The sequence below is a fragment of the Centrocercus urophasianus genome, unplaced genomic scaffold, assembly GCF_019232065.1.
Source record: "Centrocercus urophasianus isolate 14NV4802_14NV808 unplaced genomic scaffold, USGS_Curo_1.0 seq_11, whole genome shotgun sequence".
In the NCBI taxonomy this organism is placed as follows: domain Eukaryota; kingdom Metazoa; phylum Chordata; class Aves; order Galliformes; family Phasianidae; genus Centrocercus; species Centrocercus urophasianus.
Window position 1 is genome coordinate 10,524,802 of NW_024884253.1, and position 19,510 is coordinate 10,544,311.

A 19,510-nucleotide genomic window follows, 5' to 3' on the forward strand; every position below is an offset into this window, starting at 1 on the left:
CCCCCCCCCCCCCCCCCCCCCCCCCCCCCCCCCCCCCCCCCTGAAATTTCCTAGTAGATGATCAGGGTTGACAAAGCTGAGCATAAAACCCCATTTACATACATTTGAAGATTTATCCTCCTGCCATTTGTACACCCTCCAGCTGAACTGCTTCTGACCCAGTGATGGGGCAACCAAACTCACAGTGGGCCACAGCATGTGTGTCCACAAAGGGACACTTAGGGACTGTGCAGGATGGGAGAGCTGTTGTGAGGGTTACGAGGAGGTGCTGGCAGATGGCACTCGGGAATATTTGGGAACACTTGGGAGCAGGAATTACATCGGATTTTCAAGGACAGAAAGAGTTCTATTTCCATTATTTTCATTTTCTGTGGAGGAATCAGAGCTCCAAGTGGAATCCACTTCTGCTGGTGTAAAGGGAGGCAGCTGATTGCCATCACCAAAAGACCAATCGCACAGCTGGGACTGGGTAGTGGTTACATTCATCTGTTGCTAGATCAGATAAAGCTGAATGCCGAAACAAAGTGATGTTTTTTATGCAAGTACTGTCACTTCTTGCTCAGGTCCTCACTGGCTGAGCCTCCAGGCACCAGACAAGGGTCATTTCTGTACATGTCTGATAGTCCTCCAGTCTTCAGACCCAGCCTCTCTTTTTACCATGTTTTCCTCAAAATTTAAAATAATCTCAACATCAGTTCATTATATTTAAATGTCTTTATATAGGTGATTCCTAAATAAAGTCATTTCCCTCTAATTTTCTGGCTCTTTACTGAGAAATTTTGCATCTGTAACACTCTGCCTCTTGCTAGTTGCAATAGCATCTTTTATTTTGCCTCTTTTCACACTTACCTGCTGACTGTATCCCAGCAACAGCAACCAGGGGTCTGACTGAACTTCCATCGTCTTCTATTGGCAAGGGGGGGAGCAGGGAACAGCGAGACAGTGTATTTCTTTCTCATTTAAGCATAATGGAATTTACATATGCAAAAAGGCATACTTAAGAAATACGCAAGCCCACCCCTTTTCTTATGAAAGATGAAAAATGAAAGATTGCTTTGTAAATTGAGAAACTGAGCAAAAGCAGAAGCTTGCATTTGACTTTTGACTATGGAAAAGTAATAAACAGAATTTATATACATCAGCCTTCCCCAGCTGAAGTGCTGTCACTGTGGCATTGTTCCATTTAGTGAGTGATGGGACGCAAAGTCTTTCACTGTTTGAGAAGATTATGATAAACTATAGTCATAACTGAAGCACTAACTCTGGGAAAAGATTGATAGATAAAGGTGAATTTAACTTTTCCCTCCTCCCTGTCACATACCTTGTAGTGGCTTAGCATCTGTATCACTCTTATTTACCATGCTGGCTTTTATGCAATATGATTCCTACATCAAACTGAGAATTTAGGTGTTGGGCTCACTACCAGGTGATGGGGTAGGTATTTTCACTGATGGTGCTGGGATGCAGCATTTTCACAGTCCCCTTCACTGACCTTGCCCACTTGGCTTTAAGATGCTGCCATGCTGGGTCATTTCCAGGGCCTGCTTGATGCAATATCTCTTGTTTAGTAATAGAATCATAGAGTGGCTTAGACTGGAGATTTACCCAGTATAGGTTTAGAGATTACCTAGTCCCAACCACCTGCTGTGGGCTGCTTGCCACCCACCAGCTCAGGCTGCCCAGTCCCCATGCAACCTGGCCTTGAATACCTCCAAGGATGGGGCACCCACAGCTCCTCTGGACACCCTGTGCCTGAGTCCTCTGTATTTCTCTCTTTTCTATTCTGGTCTATCCTTTTAATATCCACTTTAAATTTCCTTCTAGAAAACAGAATATCCATTTTACAACCAGTACATTCATTCCTTCCAGCCAGCAGAAACCAGCTGCTGTTGCACAATTCATCTCTTCTGGTCTCCGGAATGTTTTCATGCTGCATTGATACAAATAAATAAACTGCAGTACACTGTATAAAACTCTTACTAAAAAAGGATTAGTCTTATTAAACAAAAGAATGCACTGAAATAGAAGAAGACTGTTCAAAATGCTTCACTATCATGATTAGTCAAAGTGCAATGCCAATATGGTTCCCTTGGCTTTATAGCTGATTTACCTCAGATGGAGCTACATTACAAAAATAAAAAGAAAAGAAAGGAATTTTAAATGAATTCAGCAATTTTTTATCCAACAATGCAACATTTTTGCATTTCACTTAGTTTTTGAAATATCCATGTTCTCTCTGAATCCTTTCAGAAGCTTTTCTCCTGGCATCTCTTGCACTTGGATTCAGCATTTAATATTCCATAAATCCACTTAGGATATAATAGAGTACTGTTTCACCTTTGAGGTCTGAGGCATAAGAAAGATATGAACCTCTTAAAGCATGTCTAGAGGAGGGCCACAAAGATGACCAGAGGGCTGGAGCTCCTCTCCTATGAAGACAGGTGGAGAGAGTTGGGCTTGCTGAGTTTAGAAGAGCAAAGACTTTGTGGAGACCTTACTAAGGTATTGACCTTCTAGTACCTAAGAGGGGCCTACAGTGAAGATGAGGAAGGACTTTTTACCATGGACTGTAGTGAGAGGAGAAAGGATAACAGTTTTAAATTAAAATAATGGAGATTTAGAATAGATGTGAGAAGGAAATTCTTTACTCAGAGAATGGTGAGGCAATGGCATAGGCTGCCCAGAAAAGCTGTGGATGCCCCATCACTGGAGGTGTTAAAGGTCAGGTTGTATAGGGCCTTGGACAGCCTGATCTAGGCAAGGGGGATTAGAAATAAATGGGCTTTGAGATCCCTTCCAACCCAAGCCATTCTATGACTCTATGATTCTATAATGATTTAGATTTAAAAAAGATTTAGAAGTACCCTTATTCAATGTGTTGTGCACTCTTTCTTGTGCACTCGTATTCCCTAGACACCTTTCACTTGAAAAGTTTTAAGAGCTTTATAAATCCACTGAGATTAATGATAGGGTAAAGAAACAGTTTTCTTTGACCATTTCCATCTTTATCCAAGGCTGGCTGCAGCATATGCCTCAGGAAAAAACAGAAAAAAGTGGCTGGATTTGTCTGACTCCCTCATCGTTCCCCAAGCATTACAGCTTAACCAGTCACACAGTTATTAAAATTACTTTTGCTACTAACCTACAAGGCTGTGTTCAGCATGGATGAGACCTCAGCTGGAGCACTTGAGTCTGTTCAGAGGCAGTGATGCAGAAATACGGTAAAGGTCTTCAAATACATGGCAGGTTCCTATGAGAGAGAATAATCCTCAGGTTGGATAGCAGGAAAAAATTCTTCTCAGAAGGAGTGGTGAGGCATTGGCACAGGCAGCCCAGGGGGGGGGTGGAGTCACCGTCCCTGGAGGTGTTCAAGAAACGTGTAGATTTGGCACTGAGGGATGTGGTTAGTGGGCATGGTGGAGATGGATTGGTGGTTGGACTACATGATCTCAGAGGTCTTTTCCAGACTTGGTGGTTCTGTGATTCTATGGCTTATTTCCATCCCATAATGGACATGAGAAGAAACAATCAAAAATACATAGAAAAATGAGCAGATTGGAGAGCAGGGTGCATTTTCAATGACATCAACAAATGAGGAATGAATCACTTGCCTGCTTTGAAAGTAGGATCCCTTCCACCCCTAATAAATACATCTTCTGTCACTTGTAATTTTGCTCAGTTTTAACCACTTGAGCTCAAATTTCCCAGCCTGGGAATTCTCCCTGGACCTGAGGTACAGCAAAGCTTCCAACCCAACCAACAACAAAGTTTCAGTTTCCTCCAGTTCTCTGCTCCATTGCTGATTTGAACTGGAAGGACTGAGTTTGGGAAATCTTCAATCTCTGCTGTTCTTGATCCTCTGATCCAAATGGGAGGAACTAATTTAAAACAAACAAGCATTAAAAAACCACAGTTCTATACAAACACAGTAGAGACATTTGCAGTTGACAAGCAGAAAGACTGCAGTCAGAGAGTCAGCCTCAACCTTAATGGCCTCTGAAATCAATTATGTATGCTCAGTCACTGAGAAGATCATTTATTGCTACTTTTTGCAAGATGTGAAAGTCTCTCAAAACACCATTAATGTCTTGCACAGAGCTTTCCCCCGGTGCCTAAATAAAGTGAGAAAGTGATGAAAGTGTCATTCATTTCCTCTCCAAGAGCTGACATAGAACCAACCTCTGTCCCTTATCTCTACAAACTTTAAAGACTCTCACTGAATTTGGAGACTGAGATGAAGCATAAGCCTTTGATATCTATTCAATCTCAGCGTGCCAGTGTCACTATGTCAACTGCTTCTGCTGCCACAGCACAGTATAAAGCTCCTACACCTTCTGTATCTTGTTGGTACCCTTAGGAAGAGAAGGCTGTTCAGACACTACTAGATTTCCCGAATGGGATCTGCTTGCTGCTGCGGTTCTTCTGGACTGTTTTCATTATGAAATGGGCTTTATTTCAGTTAAACACCTATTTGCAGCATGAACTAACTCCTCAGCCAATTAGTTTTAGAAACACTAATTAACAGACTGGAAAAGCATGCTTGTTTTCTGAAGTTTTTGCCATGATTTTTTCTGCTTTTGAAATTTTGAAATTTTGAAATTTTGAAAAACAGCAATGCTCTGAACACCAGGCAGGAATATAAGAGATTTCTGTATTGGAACAGTTATCCAAATACAGCCCTGTCCAGCCTAAACTTAAATTAATGTATCCAGAGATGGGGCATCCACCACCATACACCAGTCAGGTATCTGCACTTAAACATGGGACAAGATTACAGAACAGTAAAACAAGATAAAGAAAGCCAACCTCAGACTCTCCCCATCCAGAATTGTTCCTGACATTCACCAAAGAGCTCTAAGGTATTTGCAGCAACTGGAGAGCTCAAATAGAAGTTCAGGCATCACCTCCCTGCATGGTGCTAGTCTGTATCTGACCCTACAGATTGCCTGAAGTCTCAGCCTTGGCTAGACTTGTTCCCCATGTTTCCCAGGGCATCAGCTATGGCCAAACTCTTTCCTTATCTCCCATCTATATTTGATATATTTGAATTTCACTTGCTGGTTCCTCCCTGTAATAAGAAGGCAGCCTCGGTGAATCAGACTGTTGTTACATGGGGCCGTCTACTCTAACATCTTCCACTTTCATATACTTTTTGGAGATAGATGTGGAGACATACAAATGCAAAGGAACTCCCTTGTCCTCCCAGCTGGTCCTGCAGCTCTAGTGCCATTTTATGATGGGCATTTCTTTTGCTTTACTAAATCACATGTTGTAAGATGCATTTATTGTACATACGCTGTAGGCAACCCACTGTCCTTCTGAGCTTTATCTCTCCACAGAGACTAAGAGCTACAAGCACTACTGCTGCAGATGGAGTTGGCCAATCTTTGTTCACTCCCACACCAACCCACACTTGTGTCGCAGAGGCTCACTGGTGATTTTTATTTATTGACCAGTGAGTGGGCTGTTGGAAAGCAGCTGAAGGGGTTTTCATAACTCTAGTCACTACCTGGGGGCAGGATACTGAGCAGAAAAGTCATTGGAAAAGGGAAAATCTGCATTATTTTTTCTTAACAGAGCGAATTAATGTGAATTAAGTTTCACATGCTGATTACCTAATGCCTGTGTGGTGGGGGATGCTCTGGAAGTTTGGAAAAGCCCATAGTAGTTAAGGACAAAAAAACAACTCTCAGACTGCAGCCATGCTGAGCATCCATTCAGGAGAGGAACCTACAGTATTTTTTCCACCATCTGAAAGAAAATGTTCTTATTTTTCAGAAATACAGTAGTCTTTGGAGAGATTCACAGCTGCAGTACTTTGGCTGCAGAGTTGTTATTTAAATGTTCATTAGCAGACATGTCACAGGGAACAACTTTCAACTAATTGTATATTTCAACCTTAAACTAATTGTATATTTTGAAAATGGTGCAGTGATTCCCAAGGTGAGCACATAATAGTGGATATAAACACATGCTGCTTCAATCCTCCCACTGCTTCTCTGGGCTGTGAGTGGTCTGTGAACAGAAAGAGCTTTGTAACTGCTTCAGATGGATCAGATGTGGGCTTTATTATCTGGGAAAGACTGCACGGATTGGTGCCAATGCAGATATCTCTGGCATGAATGATGTATGAAATTCAAGCAGACTGCTCAGTACAGTACAAAAAAGGTTAAATGGTCCTGAGGATGATATTCAGAAAGCATATAGGGGCACTTCAGCAGCAGGGTAGTCTCAAAGCCACAGAGCGCACCTGTCTCTAACTGGGGCAATACAATTTGTGCTTGTTTTCAGGCACAATATCAGGGGGTGACCAGGCACACAATTTGGTGATTGCCACTTCTGCTCTGAAGATAATGACATGCAACCTAGAGCCCCACTGCCTTGCATGGCTTTGTCCCATTGTGCTGGTGTTGTTCTCAGCTGTGAGTCATATCTGAGTGCCCAATTTCATAGCATTCAGTCTCGTCAGTATGCTGCAAGGCTACACAGTTGTTTTCTTCAAGAAGCAGAAAGGTAAATCCTGTTGCAGCATAATTCTTGCTACTCAAGAAGAAACCAGAGAGAGAAAGAAAAATGTAAAAAGAAAATGGAAAAGGAAAAGGAGAAGGAGAAGAAAAAGGAAAAGGAAAAGGAAAAGGAAAAGGAAAAGGAAAAGGAAAAGGAAAAGGAAAAGGAAAAGGAAAAGGAAAAAAGAAAAAAGAAAAAAAAAGAAAAAAGGAAAAAGAAAAAGAGAAGAAGAGAAAGAGGAAGAGGAAGAAGAGAAGAGAAGAGGAAAAGGTAAAAGAAAGACAAAAATAAAAAGGAAGTATTGTTTTCTGTCAGAGGCTTTGTCTTTGCTGTTCTTCTGAAAGACAAGTTTGCTCTAAGTGAGAATCAATGCATCTTCACTGCCTCTGAAGACTCAGATGTGTCTGTCCATGATTCCCATCTTCTGCTGTCTGTGTTCAGTGGCTCTCACACCTCTGACTATTCTTTGCCATCTTAGGCTACTTTTAAGTTCTGCATGAGTAGGTCTATCTAAGTCTTTCTTTCATTAGAGACCTGGAGATGAGGCAGGAAGCAGCCTCCAAATGAGTCAATTTCCATACATATTGGTTGGACAGGTTTTTATTTATGGGAGGCAGCCTGTCTTAATGGCAGTCTGCAAGAGTTTGAATTAATTCTCCCAGAAAGCTTCCAATTTGTCTATGTTTAATAGAGAAGGCGTGTCATATTGAATGAAGACCTGTTCTAAAAAACAATTTCCACCCCATCTAACATTGATTACAGTGAACAAGCAGAATAAATTGGGAAAGCTGAGAGGAGGGATGGAGAGTATAGAATCATAGAATAATAGAATCACCAAAGTTGAAGAAGATCCCCAAGATCATCGAGTCCAACCATCACCAATCTTTTCCACTAACCTGTGCTCCACAGGACAATATCTCAACATTTCTAGAACACCTCCAGGGACAGTGATTCCACCACTCCCCTGGACAGCCTTTTCAATGCCTCACCACTCTTTCTGAGAAGAATCTTTTCCTGATAACCAACATGAACGTCCCTGGCACAGCTTGAGGCCATTCCCTCTAGTCCTATTGCTAGTTACATGGCAGAAGAGGCCCTTCTAAGGCATTAGATAGCTCTGTCTCATAGCTCAGGTGGAGGATTCTGATGCTGAACTCTGCTCCCTCCTTTGTTCTTGAGGTTTTCTTGCAGGTGACATTTGATTTTATTTTCTACACTGCAATAAATGAATGGGTCAGTGTTAGAACAAGGGAAAACTACACCCCTTCAGCTGTACGAAGAGTGGTTGAGCATCTTCCAGGTTTCTGAGTTTCTCTCAACCACTAAATGCCTCATTTTCCCCTCTTGTCAGCACTAAGAGTAAATTACAGTGACTTTTCCCTGCTTTTTCTTATTTTCAGTGCAACTTTCTGCTGAATTGTGGCTGTCTTTGTGAACATGCTCAGAAAACACAGGATATCCAACTCCCCAACAACGCAGCCATTCTTCCTGTGCCCAGGAGCAGCCCATTTGTATGCAGAGATTAGAGAACATCTTCCTTCAAAAATCTATGTCCCAATATCACATTTCTCCATTTTCCCAAAAGTTAGCTTGCAAAAAGTGGATTTCCATACATCAAGTATGTTCCCTGAAATTACCCAGAAATCCCATCTCCATCTCCTATGGCAATCTCAGTCAGCACCTTGCTGGGGATGGCCTTTCCTACCTGGACAAAATTTTGGCCCTTAAACTATCTTGCAGGTATGAGTGTGACTGTACAGAACTAATGTGTTATTAGACATGGTTCCACCAAAGTTGGAGCATGGCGACATTGGGCACAAGGCACCATCCTGGCTGCATGCTCTTCAGATCTTCAAAGTAGATCTGCAAGTCTTCCCTGAAGAGAACATGAGGGGTTATGGAGGCTGCTTTTTTAATATGTGGGCTGGATACTCAAGAAGTGGGAAAGTGTGCTGCATTTACCCTGCATTTCTGCTAAGGTAAGCTATGTAAAGGCTTTTTAAAACCTTCCAAAAATACAAACTCTCTTTGCTTGTTTGTTCAAAAACTGAATTAAGGAAGCTTACAAGACTTCTGCCAAATATGAGAAATTAAATTCTGTAACTTTGTTCTGCCCTAAAACCAATGGCTTTGTAGCAATGGCTTTTTATGGCATACAATTTCTCTTCCTGATAACTTCTCCATGTTCCCCTTTTTCCACACAACATTGCCTCAGGAGATAACTGCCTCAGCACCTTTCTCTGTGTTACATTAATATCCTTCTACTTGATAGGTCCCAACCACCTTTCCTTCAGAGATGGGCTGATACCTAATCAAACTAACAGCTTTTCTCTTCCATTACCTGCCTTGGAAGCTTCCTGCTTCTATTGCAGAGCTGAAGAAGCTCATGCGTGCCTATAAGCTTTCTGAAATTTTCCTTTTGAGCTGACTGGTCTGAAAACTAGATGATGTCTTTACTTACATACGTTGTCTTGAATTAGTAAGATTTATAGTATTTATTTTTTAGAGAAATGTTTGCATAGGCTTTGCTTTAGGATGCCAGAATGACAGAGTTCAGTGCTGCAGTTTGCCAACATGCAGCGACACATTTGCATTATCAACATCCTTATTAATCTGAGTTGATTTAGAGGGTCCTGTAGGCTGGTAACTGCAACTTCTATTTTAAAGGACTTGCTCAAAAAAAAAAAAAAAAAAAAAAAAAAGAAAGGAAAAAAGAAAAAAAAAACCCTGCATATAACTATGAATTACTTATTTTACTGGCAGGAAATTAAGAAAAAGGAAGAGACGGTAACACTTTGTGTAAATGAGACAAATTTTGCTATTTAATGGAAGCAGCCACTTCATGCTTCATCTGTTGGGTGTTGGCAAGCCAATATATAAACACTGAGAGAGATGATGAGACAGACTCCTGGCATGAGGCTGCACCACTGCAGTCAACAACAGGAAGTGATCAGTGCAAATACAGCACAGATTATGGTTAAATGTCAGATCATAGAATCACAGAATGGCACAGACCTTAAAGCCCATCCAGTTCCACCCCCATACTGTGGGCAAGGTTGCCAACAACCGAATCAGGCAGATCAGGTAGATTTGGTGAAAAGCATCAAATGATGTGCCTGAATCTTCTCCACCCTGTTCATTTGGTCACATTCTAAATTTCTGGGTGGTGAGTTGATGATTGGACTAGATGAACTTAGTGGCCTTTTCCAACCTTTATAATTCTATGATCCTATGATTAGCAGTGCTTCAGAAACTCTGCTTCAGAAACTCTGCTCTAAGCAAATATCAACAGAAGAGCTCTGCAAGGCATGAGCAGGGTACATGTTGGCTGCTCACAGCTCAGCAGATGCCTGACAGCTGCACACAGGGTGTTCAGCCATGCTCCACATGCCTGCCTTTCAGAGAGGTATGCAGCAGCAAGCACAACCAACTCACAAGGATTCCTAAGACCCTGGGATGAAAAGCATTTTGATGGGTTAAGAAGGAGATCACAGCCATGCATATTCATAAGAGCCTAGTTAAAGCTCTTAGTTAATATAATTATAAGCAAGGCAGTCAAAGAGCTCTCTGTACAAAGAGCTCTCATGTACAAAGTACTCACAGACTGCCCCAGGTTAAAATAGCATTTTTTCACTGACAAATTTGCTTTGTCTCCTCAGAAGCACTGTATGTTGTTGGGGTTTTTTGTTTGTTTGTTTGTTTGTTTGTTTCCTGAGATACAGATCACAATTTATTTAACTCACTTTCGGGGGAAGCTGGGTCTCTCTTGGATTTGTCTCAACAATAGCATGTAATCCCACAGAGAAAAGATAAGAATAGGTCATGTGGGGTAGACTCCTACAGATGTTGATCCTGATCAACACTGAGGGATCTCAGCAGCATCAGCATCCTCCATCATGCATCCCTTAGGACATCTTGGTCCAGCTGTAAATCAAATTCTTCATCACTCCAGGTGCAGGTGCAACCTACCCCTTTGGCTGCAACAGAAAGAACCCCTCAGGTCACCAAACTCTTGCTGGGAAATAATTTGCCTGGTGTAATTTTATTTGCTTGGGGAAAAGTGATGTTCTTGGAAATAAGCCATAAGTTTTGGGATTTGATTGAGGATCTGCAGGGCTCAGCAGGCAGTGGAATTGTAGGGGCCTATAATGAAATTTGCATCACAAACCTATGAGGGCTGCTCCAAAATTGTGCCCCTGTTTTTCTGATGTTGGCCCATGATGTCAGAGTCTGATGTTGATGGTATGGCAGTAGAGATTGAACTTTCCCAACATTGTCCCATTGCATCTTGTTGCCATGTGACAGGTGGCAGCAGAGGGGCAACCTGACAAAACGGAGTCTGACATGGAAATGTGTACGAAGCAAAGGTGTGTCACTGAACTCCTCCATGGAAAAAAAAACACCCACTGGCATTTATTGACACGTGCTGCACATTTATGGACACCAAACAGCGAATGTGAGCTCAGTGATGGATGGTATATTTAAGCAGTGACAGCTGCAGGTCATCTCTGCTACTGCAGACCATTACAAGTGCAGCATGCAGGTGCTTGTTCATCCCTGGTGAAAATGCACAGCTAATGGTGGTGATTATGTTGAAAAATAGTGTTCTGAAACTGAGAATTTGCTCTATCACATAGTGCTATTCTGCTCTTTGTATCTGTTGTAGTTTCCATGGAAACAAACAGGGGGCATTATCTTCTGAGTGACCTATCTAGATATTTGCAGACTTGATGGGACATGATTTTTTTTTAGCTGTCTGCTTAATCTTTGTTCTTAAAAACCCAAAAGGTCCTAATCAAAACCTGTGGAGTCAATAAAAGAGTTGAATATTTCCGTCTTTTCTCTCCCCAACACAGATGCTGTAGAAATAAAAGTGCTACTGTGACAAAGTATCCCAACTTCACTTTTCAGAGAGGAAACTCTTCAAGCATGTGCCAAGCTCAAATAACAGGAGGAGCTAATAAATTCCTATCCCTTAAGCATGCACATTGTCCTCAGTATGCAAGGTCAGTCCTGGCAGGCAGTGAGCATCTACAAATGGAAGCCAAATTCTGTACATAATTTTCTGAAGAGCCATTTTGGGAAGATGTCTTAACGTTGCATTGACATGCTTGCAGTGCCTGGTGAGAAACAGCTAATGCAGGCTGGGGACAAACATGGAAACTGGAGATGCTTTTCTTCCTCTTTGCCAGCCTACCCTTCCCTCCAGCAGAAAGAATGGCTGCCACGAGCAGAGCAGAGGCAAGAGATACTACTGGGCAGTCTTCCTAAACCAATAGGTTACGCACAGCCCTTTCAAGAATTTGCAATATGGAGTTCTGTGCTCTGATGAGCAATTAAATGTGGAAGGGTAGGATGCTGGAATTAGTTCATTAATTAGCTGTCAGTGTAATCGTGGAGGGCTTAGCCAGGGCTAGCTGAGCAGCAGGAGAGAGGGGAGCAGCCTGAGATCTTTCCAGGTTGCTCTTAATGAAGGCAGCCTCTGTTATCTCTGAGTCACAGCAGAGAGGCATCCAGGAAGCTCATGCACGCTCTCCACTAATTAATGTAGCTCTAATAGGCCTCCATGTCTGCTTACAGCAATCCTCAAAAAAAAGACACAGGCTGGAAGATTATTATAATAATCTTTTCTCAAGCAAAAAGATGTGGAAAGTTGCTATCTGTTTGCTTTTGAGATGGGAACTTAATTAGAAAATGGAAGGGAATGGGTTTGTCCTGAGCCAAATGTCTGGGAGTCTGGAGCTTGGTCTTGGGTTGAACTTTTCCCCAGTCAAAAATAACTGATACAAAAAGTATCAATTTGTCTGCAAGGAAGCAGCACCCTGCACTTTGGAGCTGTAGACAAACCAGGCTATTCAGCCAAGCTCATAAATATCCCTTTTGGAGCTCACAGCAACACACAGCACAGTGAGGAGCTTCTCCAGGCAATTGCAGTGACTAACGTATGGAGGAAACAAATTCTTCTATCATGTTATCAGGGCGCTTGTTACTTGCAAATGTAAAAGTCATTTTAACGTACTCATTAGTCAGTACAGAAGCTAATCTGCCTGGTGCAATGCCCTAAACTGGCTGGGGACAAAGCAGAGCATTGTGCTGTATGTAGAGCAGGACAAACCCTCTGCAATTTCCCACTGATCCCATTGATTTCATGACCCAAATAAGTAACCTTTTGAACAAACCCTCACTGGCACCTCAGAAGCAAGAGCAACTGCAATATTGAAAAGATATTTTTGGGCTTTATGGAAAAAAAAAATAAATAAATAAAGTGACACAAACCTTGCACTGGTATTGAGATTGGATTTATAATATTCCATGCAGTCTCTTATCTTAACATGTAATATTTCAGGAAGTGTGGAAATATGGCACTGAAGGGAACAGCTTTGTGGGTGGTGATGGGTTGACTTTTGGACTAGTTGGTCTTAGAGATCTTTTCCAGCCTGAATGATTCTGTGATGCTATGATAACTTACATGGATGGAAGAGTATGGAAGACCTATAGGGTACCTTTAGTTGTGGAATAATATTTGAAAGCGTGGGTAATGCCCTCCTATTTCACATATGTCCTTACCATATCCTGGGAGATGGTGACCACATTTTTCTTTAGTGAGAACTGGTTGGATGTGGAGGAGACCTTGCACTTGCTTTAAGGAACCAAGGCTGGCCTGAGACGGTGAGATATGGGGACTGAAAACTGGAGAGAGACCTCCAGGGAGTAGGAGTAATGGTAGGGTGATGCCCAGGTATTGAGTCTCTGGAGCTATGGTTATGTGAACATCAGTCATAGTGTCTTTAAATATTTTTTTGGTAGTACAGAAATTTGTCTTTAAAAAGTCTCTCAAATTTGTCCAGAATTTCAACTTTCAGGAACATTCAAGGAAAAAAGAAAATCCTAAAACTAAACAGAAAAAACACCCACCTCACCAAAACCCAGGAGGTCTCGAGATATCAGGCTATTTCATACTGAATTTAAAAAACATGAAGAATTACCTCTGCCATGATGCATGACAGCTTTTGAATTTGTTGTCTCAGAACAACGATAACTGAATGATAAAGATGTATACAGTCTGTTTTTCAGCTTAGCTTTCCCCCCTTGCTTTGCTTAGCAGAAGAAATGGCTTTGCCAAAGCATGAATCCTATATCCATTATGCATTAATGCTACCTGGGTATGAATGGCTGCTCTTCATATGGTAATCCCACCAAGAGTGAGTAGCTGTTTATAGTTAGGTGTCTCTACATGGAAAGGTGTATAGATCTAACAGTTCTTGATCCTTTTTGTGGTCTGCCTGAAAACCTGATTCTGTGTACATGGATTGATGTTTGGACTAGGCGATCTAAGTGGTCCTTTCCAACATCAATGATTCTCGATTCTATGAAAGGCAAAGGGGGAGAGTCAATGGCAGAGCCAGGAAATGGTGTAGTATCTCTCTATTTGTGGTGGTTTTCTGCACAGAGAGTTCAAAGCCCAGCAACTCACCTGAGACATGGTTATGCCCTTGTGTTGGAAAGGACTGCTCTGACTCTGGCAAAACCTGATTTATCCTGAAAGCCTTAATCTCCTTGAAACGTTCCAGATATATGGGCTAATTGATGGAGTGATTTGTTTTCAATTGGTATCAAATCCCCTGAACTGAGGGGCTGAACCACCTGTTTCTAGCATTTGGGAGCATTTTGAAGATGCCATCTGCTACACTCAGCCATGGGCGTGCAACCCAGATGCTGACCAATACACTGGTGAAAGCTGTGGCTCAAAGAAAGCAGCCACAGCACCAGCAGAAAAAAAAAAAAAAAAAAAGTTTTTTTCTGAAGGTTTTTTGATTGAAAAGAGTATTTTGAGTTGGGAATAGCTGGTAATGGGTGCTGCACATGGTCCTATCCTTAACTTTCAGCAAGTTCAGCAATCGTTTAACACTATTTTATTTTCCAGATGAGCACACATAAACAGGTGGTGTTCTGCAGCTAGGCTTGGGTAGCTTTTGCTTACGCAGGTAAAAGTTGGTCTGTGTTGCAGTCTTCCATAGTAAGAACCAGAAAGAGCAAGTTTATTCTTTGGGAGTTGCTCTGCTGTGGACTGTAAGACTTAAGAATTTTTTTATTCTAATTAACTCTGTAAGAATGCAAAATTATTAGAAGTTGTCAACACCCAAAGAGCCACCTTTCACCGTCACCTACATGCCATCATATAGTCAGATCTATGCTAGCAGCTCTTTTCTGCTTTTACAGCTGGAAATCAGACAAGGCTGAGGAAGACCCCCTGTGGTAGCATGCTGTTGACTCTCTGCTTTCACTGGCCAAGCTCAATGATTCTGGTGCTTATGAGACATTTCATCTGCTTACTTGCTTGTAGTATTACCATGCCACCATATGTTCCCTAACCAAGGCAATGGAGATGACAGAAGTATGAATTCATAGATATTTCCTTTGAAGCCTCACCATTTGGTGTTGAAGTTTCTTTTCCAGTATCTTTCCCTTTTGGGGAGGACCTGATAGCAAATATCTGTTAGTGATTTTCTGTCACTTTCCTCTATTCCCCTGAAGCAACTGGTTCCACATCTCTGCTCTGCAATGGCAGCAATGCTTCTTCTTTCTGACTTAGGCAATAATGGTATTTACAAAGATTTCATTCTAATGTACTTATGAATACGACTAGATTCCTCTTTCACATTATATCTTGATTAGGTTCTGCTTTGTTTTTCTCCTGAAAAGCAGGCTTTCCATTTATTTTCCTTGGATGTTTTTAAGCTGTATCACCATGTATAATCAAGATGTTATAATTACAATATAATTGTATAATCAATAGATATCAAGATGTTATGATTACAATATAATCAAGAGAATTAGGCAAAGTAAACAACAACCACAAAGAGAATTAGTGGAAGAGCTTACCCTTCAGCTGAGCTCACCAGAAGACACCAAGAGGGGTGATCTCCAGAAGAGATCCTTCCCCTCTGGTAGCCAGCTCTTAAATAGGTCTAGGAGGGGTGCAGCCAGGCTCCACCCCTTCTGGCAGCACAGGTGAATTGCCTTCACCTGTGCTCCTCTGGCTGACTCATGGCTCGCCTCAGGTGATCAATCAGAGGTTCAGGCCGTGACTCAGCAGTTACCATACACACCAGAACAAGTGATCCATCCAGAGGCCTATTTGCCTCTCACTGTTTTTGCCATTGTGCTGTTGGACACTTGATGGTACCATTTGTAAATTTGTACAATTTTTTTTTAATGTAAAGTTTCAGTTACTTGTAGATAGAGCCTAGAGCCGAAAGAGATGACCAACAGAAAGCTTGCTCCACAAAAACTTAATCACAAGACTCTCTTCCTACTCTGCTCCTGAAATGTCAGCAAGTAGTGAGTTTGTGTCTAAAAATCATCCCCAAGGTACTTGAAATTAGGCACTCAAAAATGATTAGATCTCAAAATTGAATCTGTCTTCAGCAGTACAGGCATTCGTATCTTCATTTTTCAGGTTTGCCCACCAGAAAAGCAACATCTACTCCTACCTGAATAGATTTGTGGAAGCAAAAAGCAGTGTTTATTGCTGCAAGACAAGCGTCTCTAAGCAAGACATGCCTTTTTAAATCAGCAGTGGTAGGCTATTATTTCCAAGTAATTTTAGGATTCATTCTTTTATTCTCAGTTCTTATATTTACCAGTGGAAGCATTCAGCTATTTAATAAGCCATTTCTGATCAGCAACCAATTGATAAAGCTCCAAGTTGTGCCAGCTGGTCTCAAACTTAAGCCAGTGTAATCGCAGACCAATGCTGAGATAACTGCTCAGAACAAGGAGCTCTTACTATATGAGACCAATAGCAGACCTTGGTAATAACAATAATCCTCAGTGTAAACCCCACTGTCCGTTAATCACGAAGCCATGCCATCATAGCTCACATAAGATGCAGAACTATAACATCTGGCTTCTATTTGAGTGGTTCAACACAGAGCAGAGTCGTGTTTTGTCTCTTTAATGCCCACTGACAGCCCGACTTCTCCAGCTACTTTGCAGTCATCTGGAAGGTAATGAAAACATATCTAATTTCTCTTTGCCTGGTGAGACAACGTTATCTAGCTCAGCCTACGTGCACTGAGTGTTCTTATAAGACTGAGCCTGAGCAGTTTAAGACCTGTGGAGGAGTTAACTTCCTGGCTTTTTGAATGAGTGGTGCCATATTTAGCCCCGACTGCAGGGCTCTCTGGATGGGTATTCAGCAGAGCAAGGGGTCAGGAGCAGCTGTGCTGCAGAGGATTGAAGACACCAGGGGCACCAGGGGTGAAAGAGATGGCTAATTGCTAGGGGATGCAAGGGAAGAAGGGGGACAGGTTATTTACAAGGTCACTGCTCATCCAGACTCTGACCAGAACTTACAGGGAGTTGTCATTTCAGGCATCTCATAATAAATGCTGCCACTGTGCTTGGTGCTGGGCCCAGCACTGGTGCCTGGTTCTGGATCCATGCAGCAGGAATACTGTGTTCAGTTTTGGGCCCCTGATTTCAAGAAAGAAATTGAGGCTCTGGAGTGTGTCCAGAGAAGGGCAATGAAGTGTTGTAGAGTCTGGAGCACAAATCTTATGGGAGTGGCTGAGGGAACTGAGACCTTATTGCTCTCTACAGCTCCCTGAAAGGAGGCTGTAGCAAGGTGGGGGTTGGCTGCTTTTTCCAAGTGACAGTGATAGGATGAGAGATAGTGGCCTCAAGTTGAGCCAGGAGAGGCTCAGATTGGATATTAGGAAAAATTTACTGTCCGAAAGAGTGATGAGGTATTGGCACAGGCTGTCCCTGGAGGTGTTCAAAACCACATAGATGTGATAGTTAGAGACATGATTTGGTGGTATGATAGGGATGAGTTGATGGTTAGACTAGATGATCTTAGTGGTTTTTCCAACCTTAACGGTTCTATGACCCTCTGGCAAGGGCAGGGCTTCCCAGTCACAGTAACACAGTAAGGAAAAACAAGCAGAGTAAGAACACATGGACACAGAAGCTGCCATGCAGAATCAGGCCTGTTATCCTGGCACACTGGAGGAAAATCAGAATCACTGCCTTTATGACTGTCACAACATATTCCAGCTGTTGCAATTCATCTCTCATTTTCTGCATCAAAATAATTTTATTTTCTCTTATGGGAGCTTTTAAACTGTTATTCCAAAATTCATAGTATTTTTATATGGTGGGAGAAATAAGATTTCCTTTTCTCTTTCATACAGGATCAACTGCAAAATTTGTGTAGATGACTGTGAGGTGACAATGGACTCAAGGTATGCAGCACATTTCCACATCCTTTTCTTGCACTGCTGTGTTTATCTGGCACAGATTCAACCATTAAACTGCTTCCTGAACTTTGGCAAGCTCAGTGCCATGACCAATGTCTAAGTGCAATGTCATTACTCACCTACCTAAATAATTCAGTTATAGTCATGGTGTACTTAGAATATGAGATATAGAAGAATTACGAAGAGACACATCCTGCTGGCCAAGCTGAGAAGCTTTCAGCCTGCATTTCCATCTGCCTCCATTTCCATCTTCCTCTATATCAGGGGAAAGAAAGAGGAAGAGACACTTTCACCACAATTTTTATACTTCAAAATTTGCTAAAGGTGAAGTCCTTTCAAAGTGCTCACACTTTGTACAAGTGGAGTATGATGAATGGTGTTTTCTCAAAAGTTGTCTGCACAAGTAACCACAGGTGAGGCTGGAAGAAGTTTTTATGCCTACTCCATGTTCTCCCATGCTGAGGCCAGATGGGATCATTAAGTTATCAGGCATGACAGCTCATGCATCACAGCTGCAGTATCTTTATTTTTAAGTAGGGTGAAGATTTTCATATTGACTATCCTGCAAGGTTTTACTCCTTGTTTTCTCTAATCCTCTATGGCTTGTTCTGCTCGTCAGCCTTTCCCTTTTTCATTCCCAATTCCCTCTGTTCCAACATCAGGACTCTCCCCTCCACCACGAGGATTATTTGCTACTGCAGTGCCTGCATTAAAGCCTACATCTTCTGATACCTTCCCTGCAGCAATCTTCAGCACTTTCAGACTGCGGATGAAAGAAGTTCTTTCCATCTCTTCTTCTGCCTCCTCCCATCGCTGTCACTTGCTGCGTTTATAACTGTGAGATGTGTTTGTAGAGCACAGAGCTCCTATTGAGAGATGCAGGTTGAATTCTCATTAGAACACCAAATGAGCCAATTGAACTTCTGATTTTTTAATAAACATTTTAGCTCAAAATAGTCATACCTTTATAAAATCATTGAAAACCACTGCAAACAATTAATTCCAAAAATGTGCAACAACAGAACTGTACATTTGTTAGAGCACAGATTTTTCTCTCTATATTTAATCATTTTTTCTGTAATAAACACATGATTGACAAATCAGTTTCTGCATAACATTTTAAAAAAATTCACTTCTAAACTCATTTTTAGGTGCAGAATGAAGTTATCACCGCCACTGAAGCTACAGCAGGATGTTAATGATGATGTACATACAGTAAGGCAGAGTCTGAACGAGCAGCCAAAGAAGTAAGATGTGAAAATATTCTAAGATAGTTCCAGTTTCTCAGAGGAGTAGTTATGTTATGGTTTCTGTTTACAAGGAGTGAGATGTATTTCAGGTTCACTAACTCTGCCTGATTTTTATTTTTAACTGAAGCGCTTGTGTACAATTGGTTACCATGAGAGCTGTAATCCTATGTTCCTCCTCCAACTAGCCTACGACTGAGTGCACCTGGCAACGTGTAGATGAAGAGCACCAAGAAGACGATGAGAATAAGCAGAATTATGCAGATGATGATGTACTTCTTGTAATTTCTCCAGATCAGGTGGTACAAACACTTGAAAGGATTGACAAACCAAGAGAAGGATGTGTCTGGTCGGCTAAGGAAAAAGAAAGAAAAAAAGAAACAAAAGCTTTTGTAAAGGCAGTATATTAACTGTATATAAAGATACAGTTATTTTCAAAATTACCCCATTACAAAACATATATCTCACCCAAAAAAAGACCTTTAGACCTTT

General features: G+C 41.7%; 1 protein-coding gene and 1 long non-coding RNA gene across 6 annotated transcripts in view; both read right to left on the reverse strand.

Annotated features, from left to right (window-relative positions):
* The window catches only part of LOC122169337, a 21,179-nt gene extending 5,751 nt beyond the window's left edge, over positions 1 to 15,428 (reverse strand). Inside the window, exons 1-3 of one of the 2 annotated variants that reach the window (XR_006171552.1) lie at positions 15,391 to 15,428; positions 3,143 to 3,250; positions 850 to 906 (exon numbers count right to left, since the gene is read on the reverse strand). This is a non-coding gene — a long non-coding RNA (uncharacterized LOC122169337). The remainder of the gene's footprint in view (positions 1 to 849; positions 907 to 3,142; positions 3,251 to 15,390) is intronic. The other variant, XR_006171553.1, reaches the window with a different exon arrangement.
* Positions 15,429 to 18,291: 2,863 nt separating this feature from the next.
* The window catches only part of FER1L6 (fer-1 like family member 6), an 83,378-nt gene continuing 82,159 nt past the window's right edge, over positions 18,292 to 19,510 (reverse strand). For all 4 annotated transcript variants that reach the window (XM_042835291.1, XM_042835299.1, XM_042835307.1 and 1 more), the window contains one exon: positions 18,292 to 19,372. In XM_042835291.1, the coding sequence (XP_042691225.1) occupies positions 19,186 to 19,372 (187 nt within the window). In that variant the 3' untranslated portion in view covers positions 18,292 to 19,185. The remainder of the gene's footprint in view (positions 19,373 to 19,510) is intronic.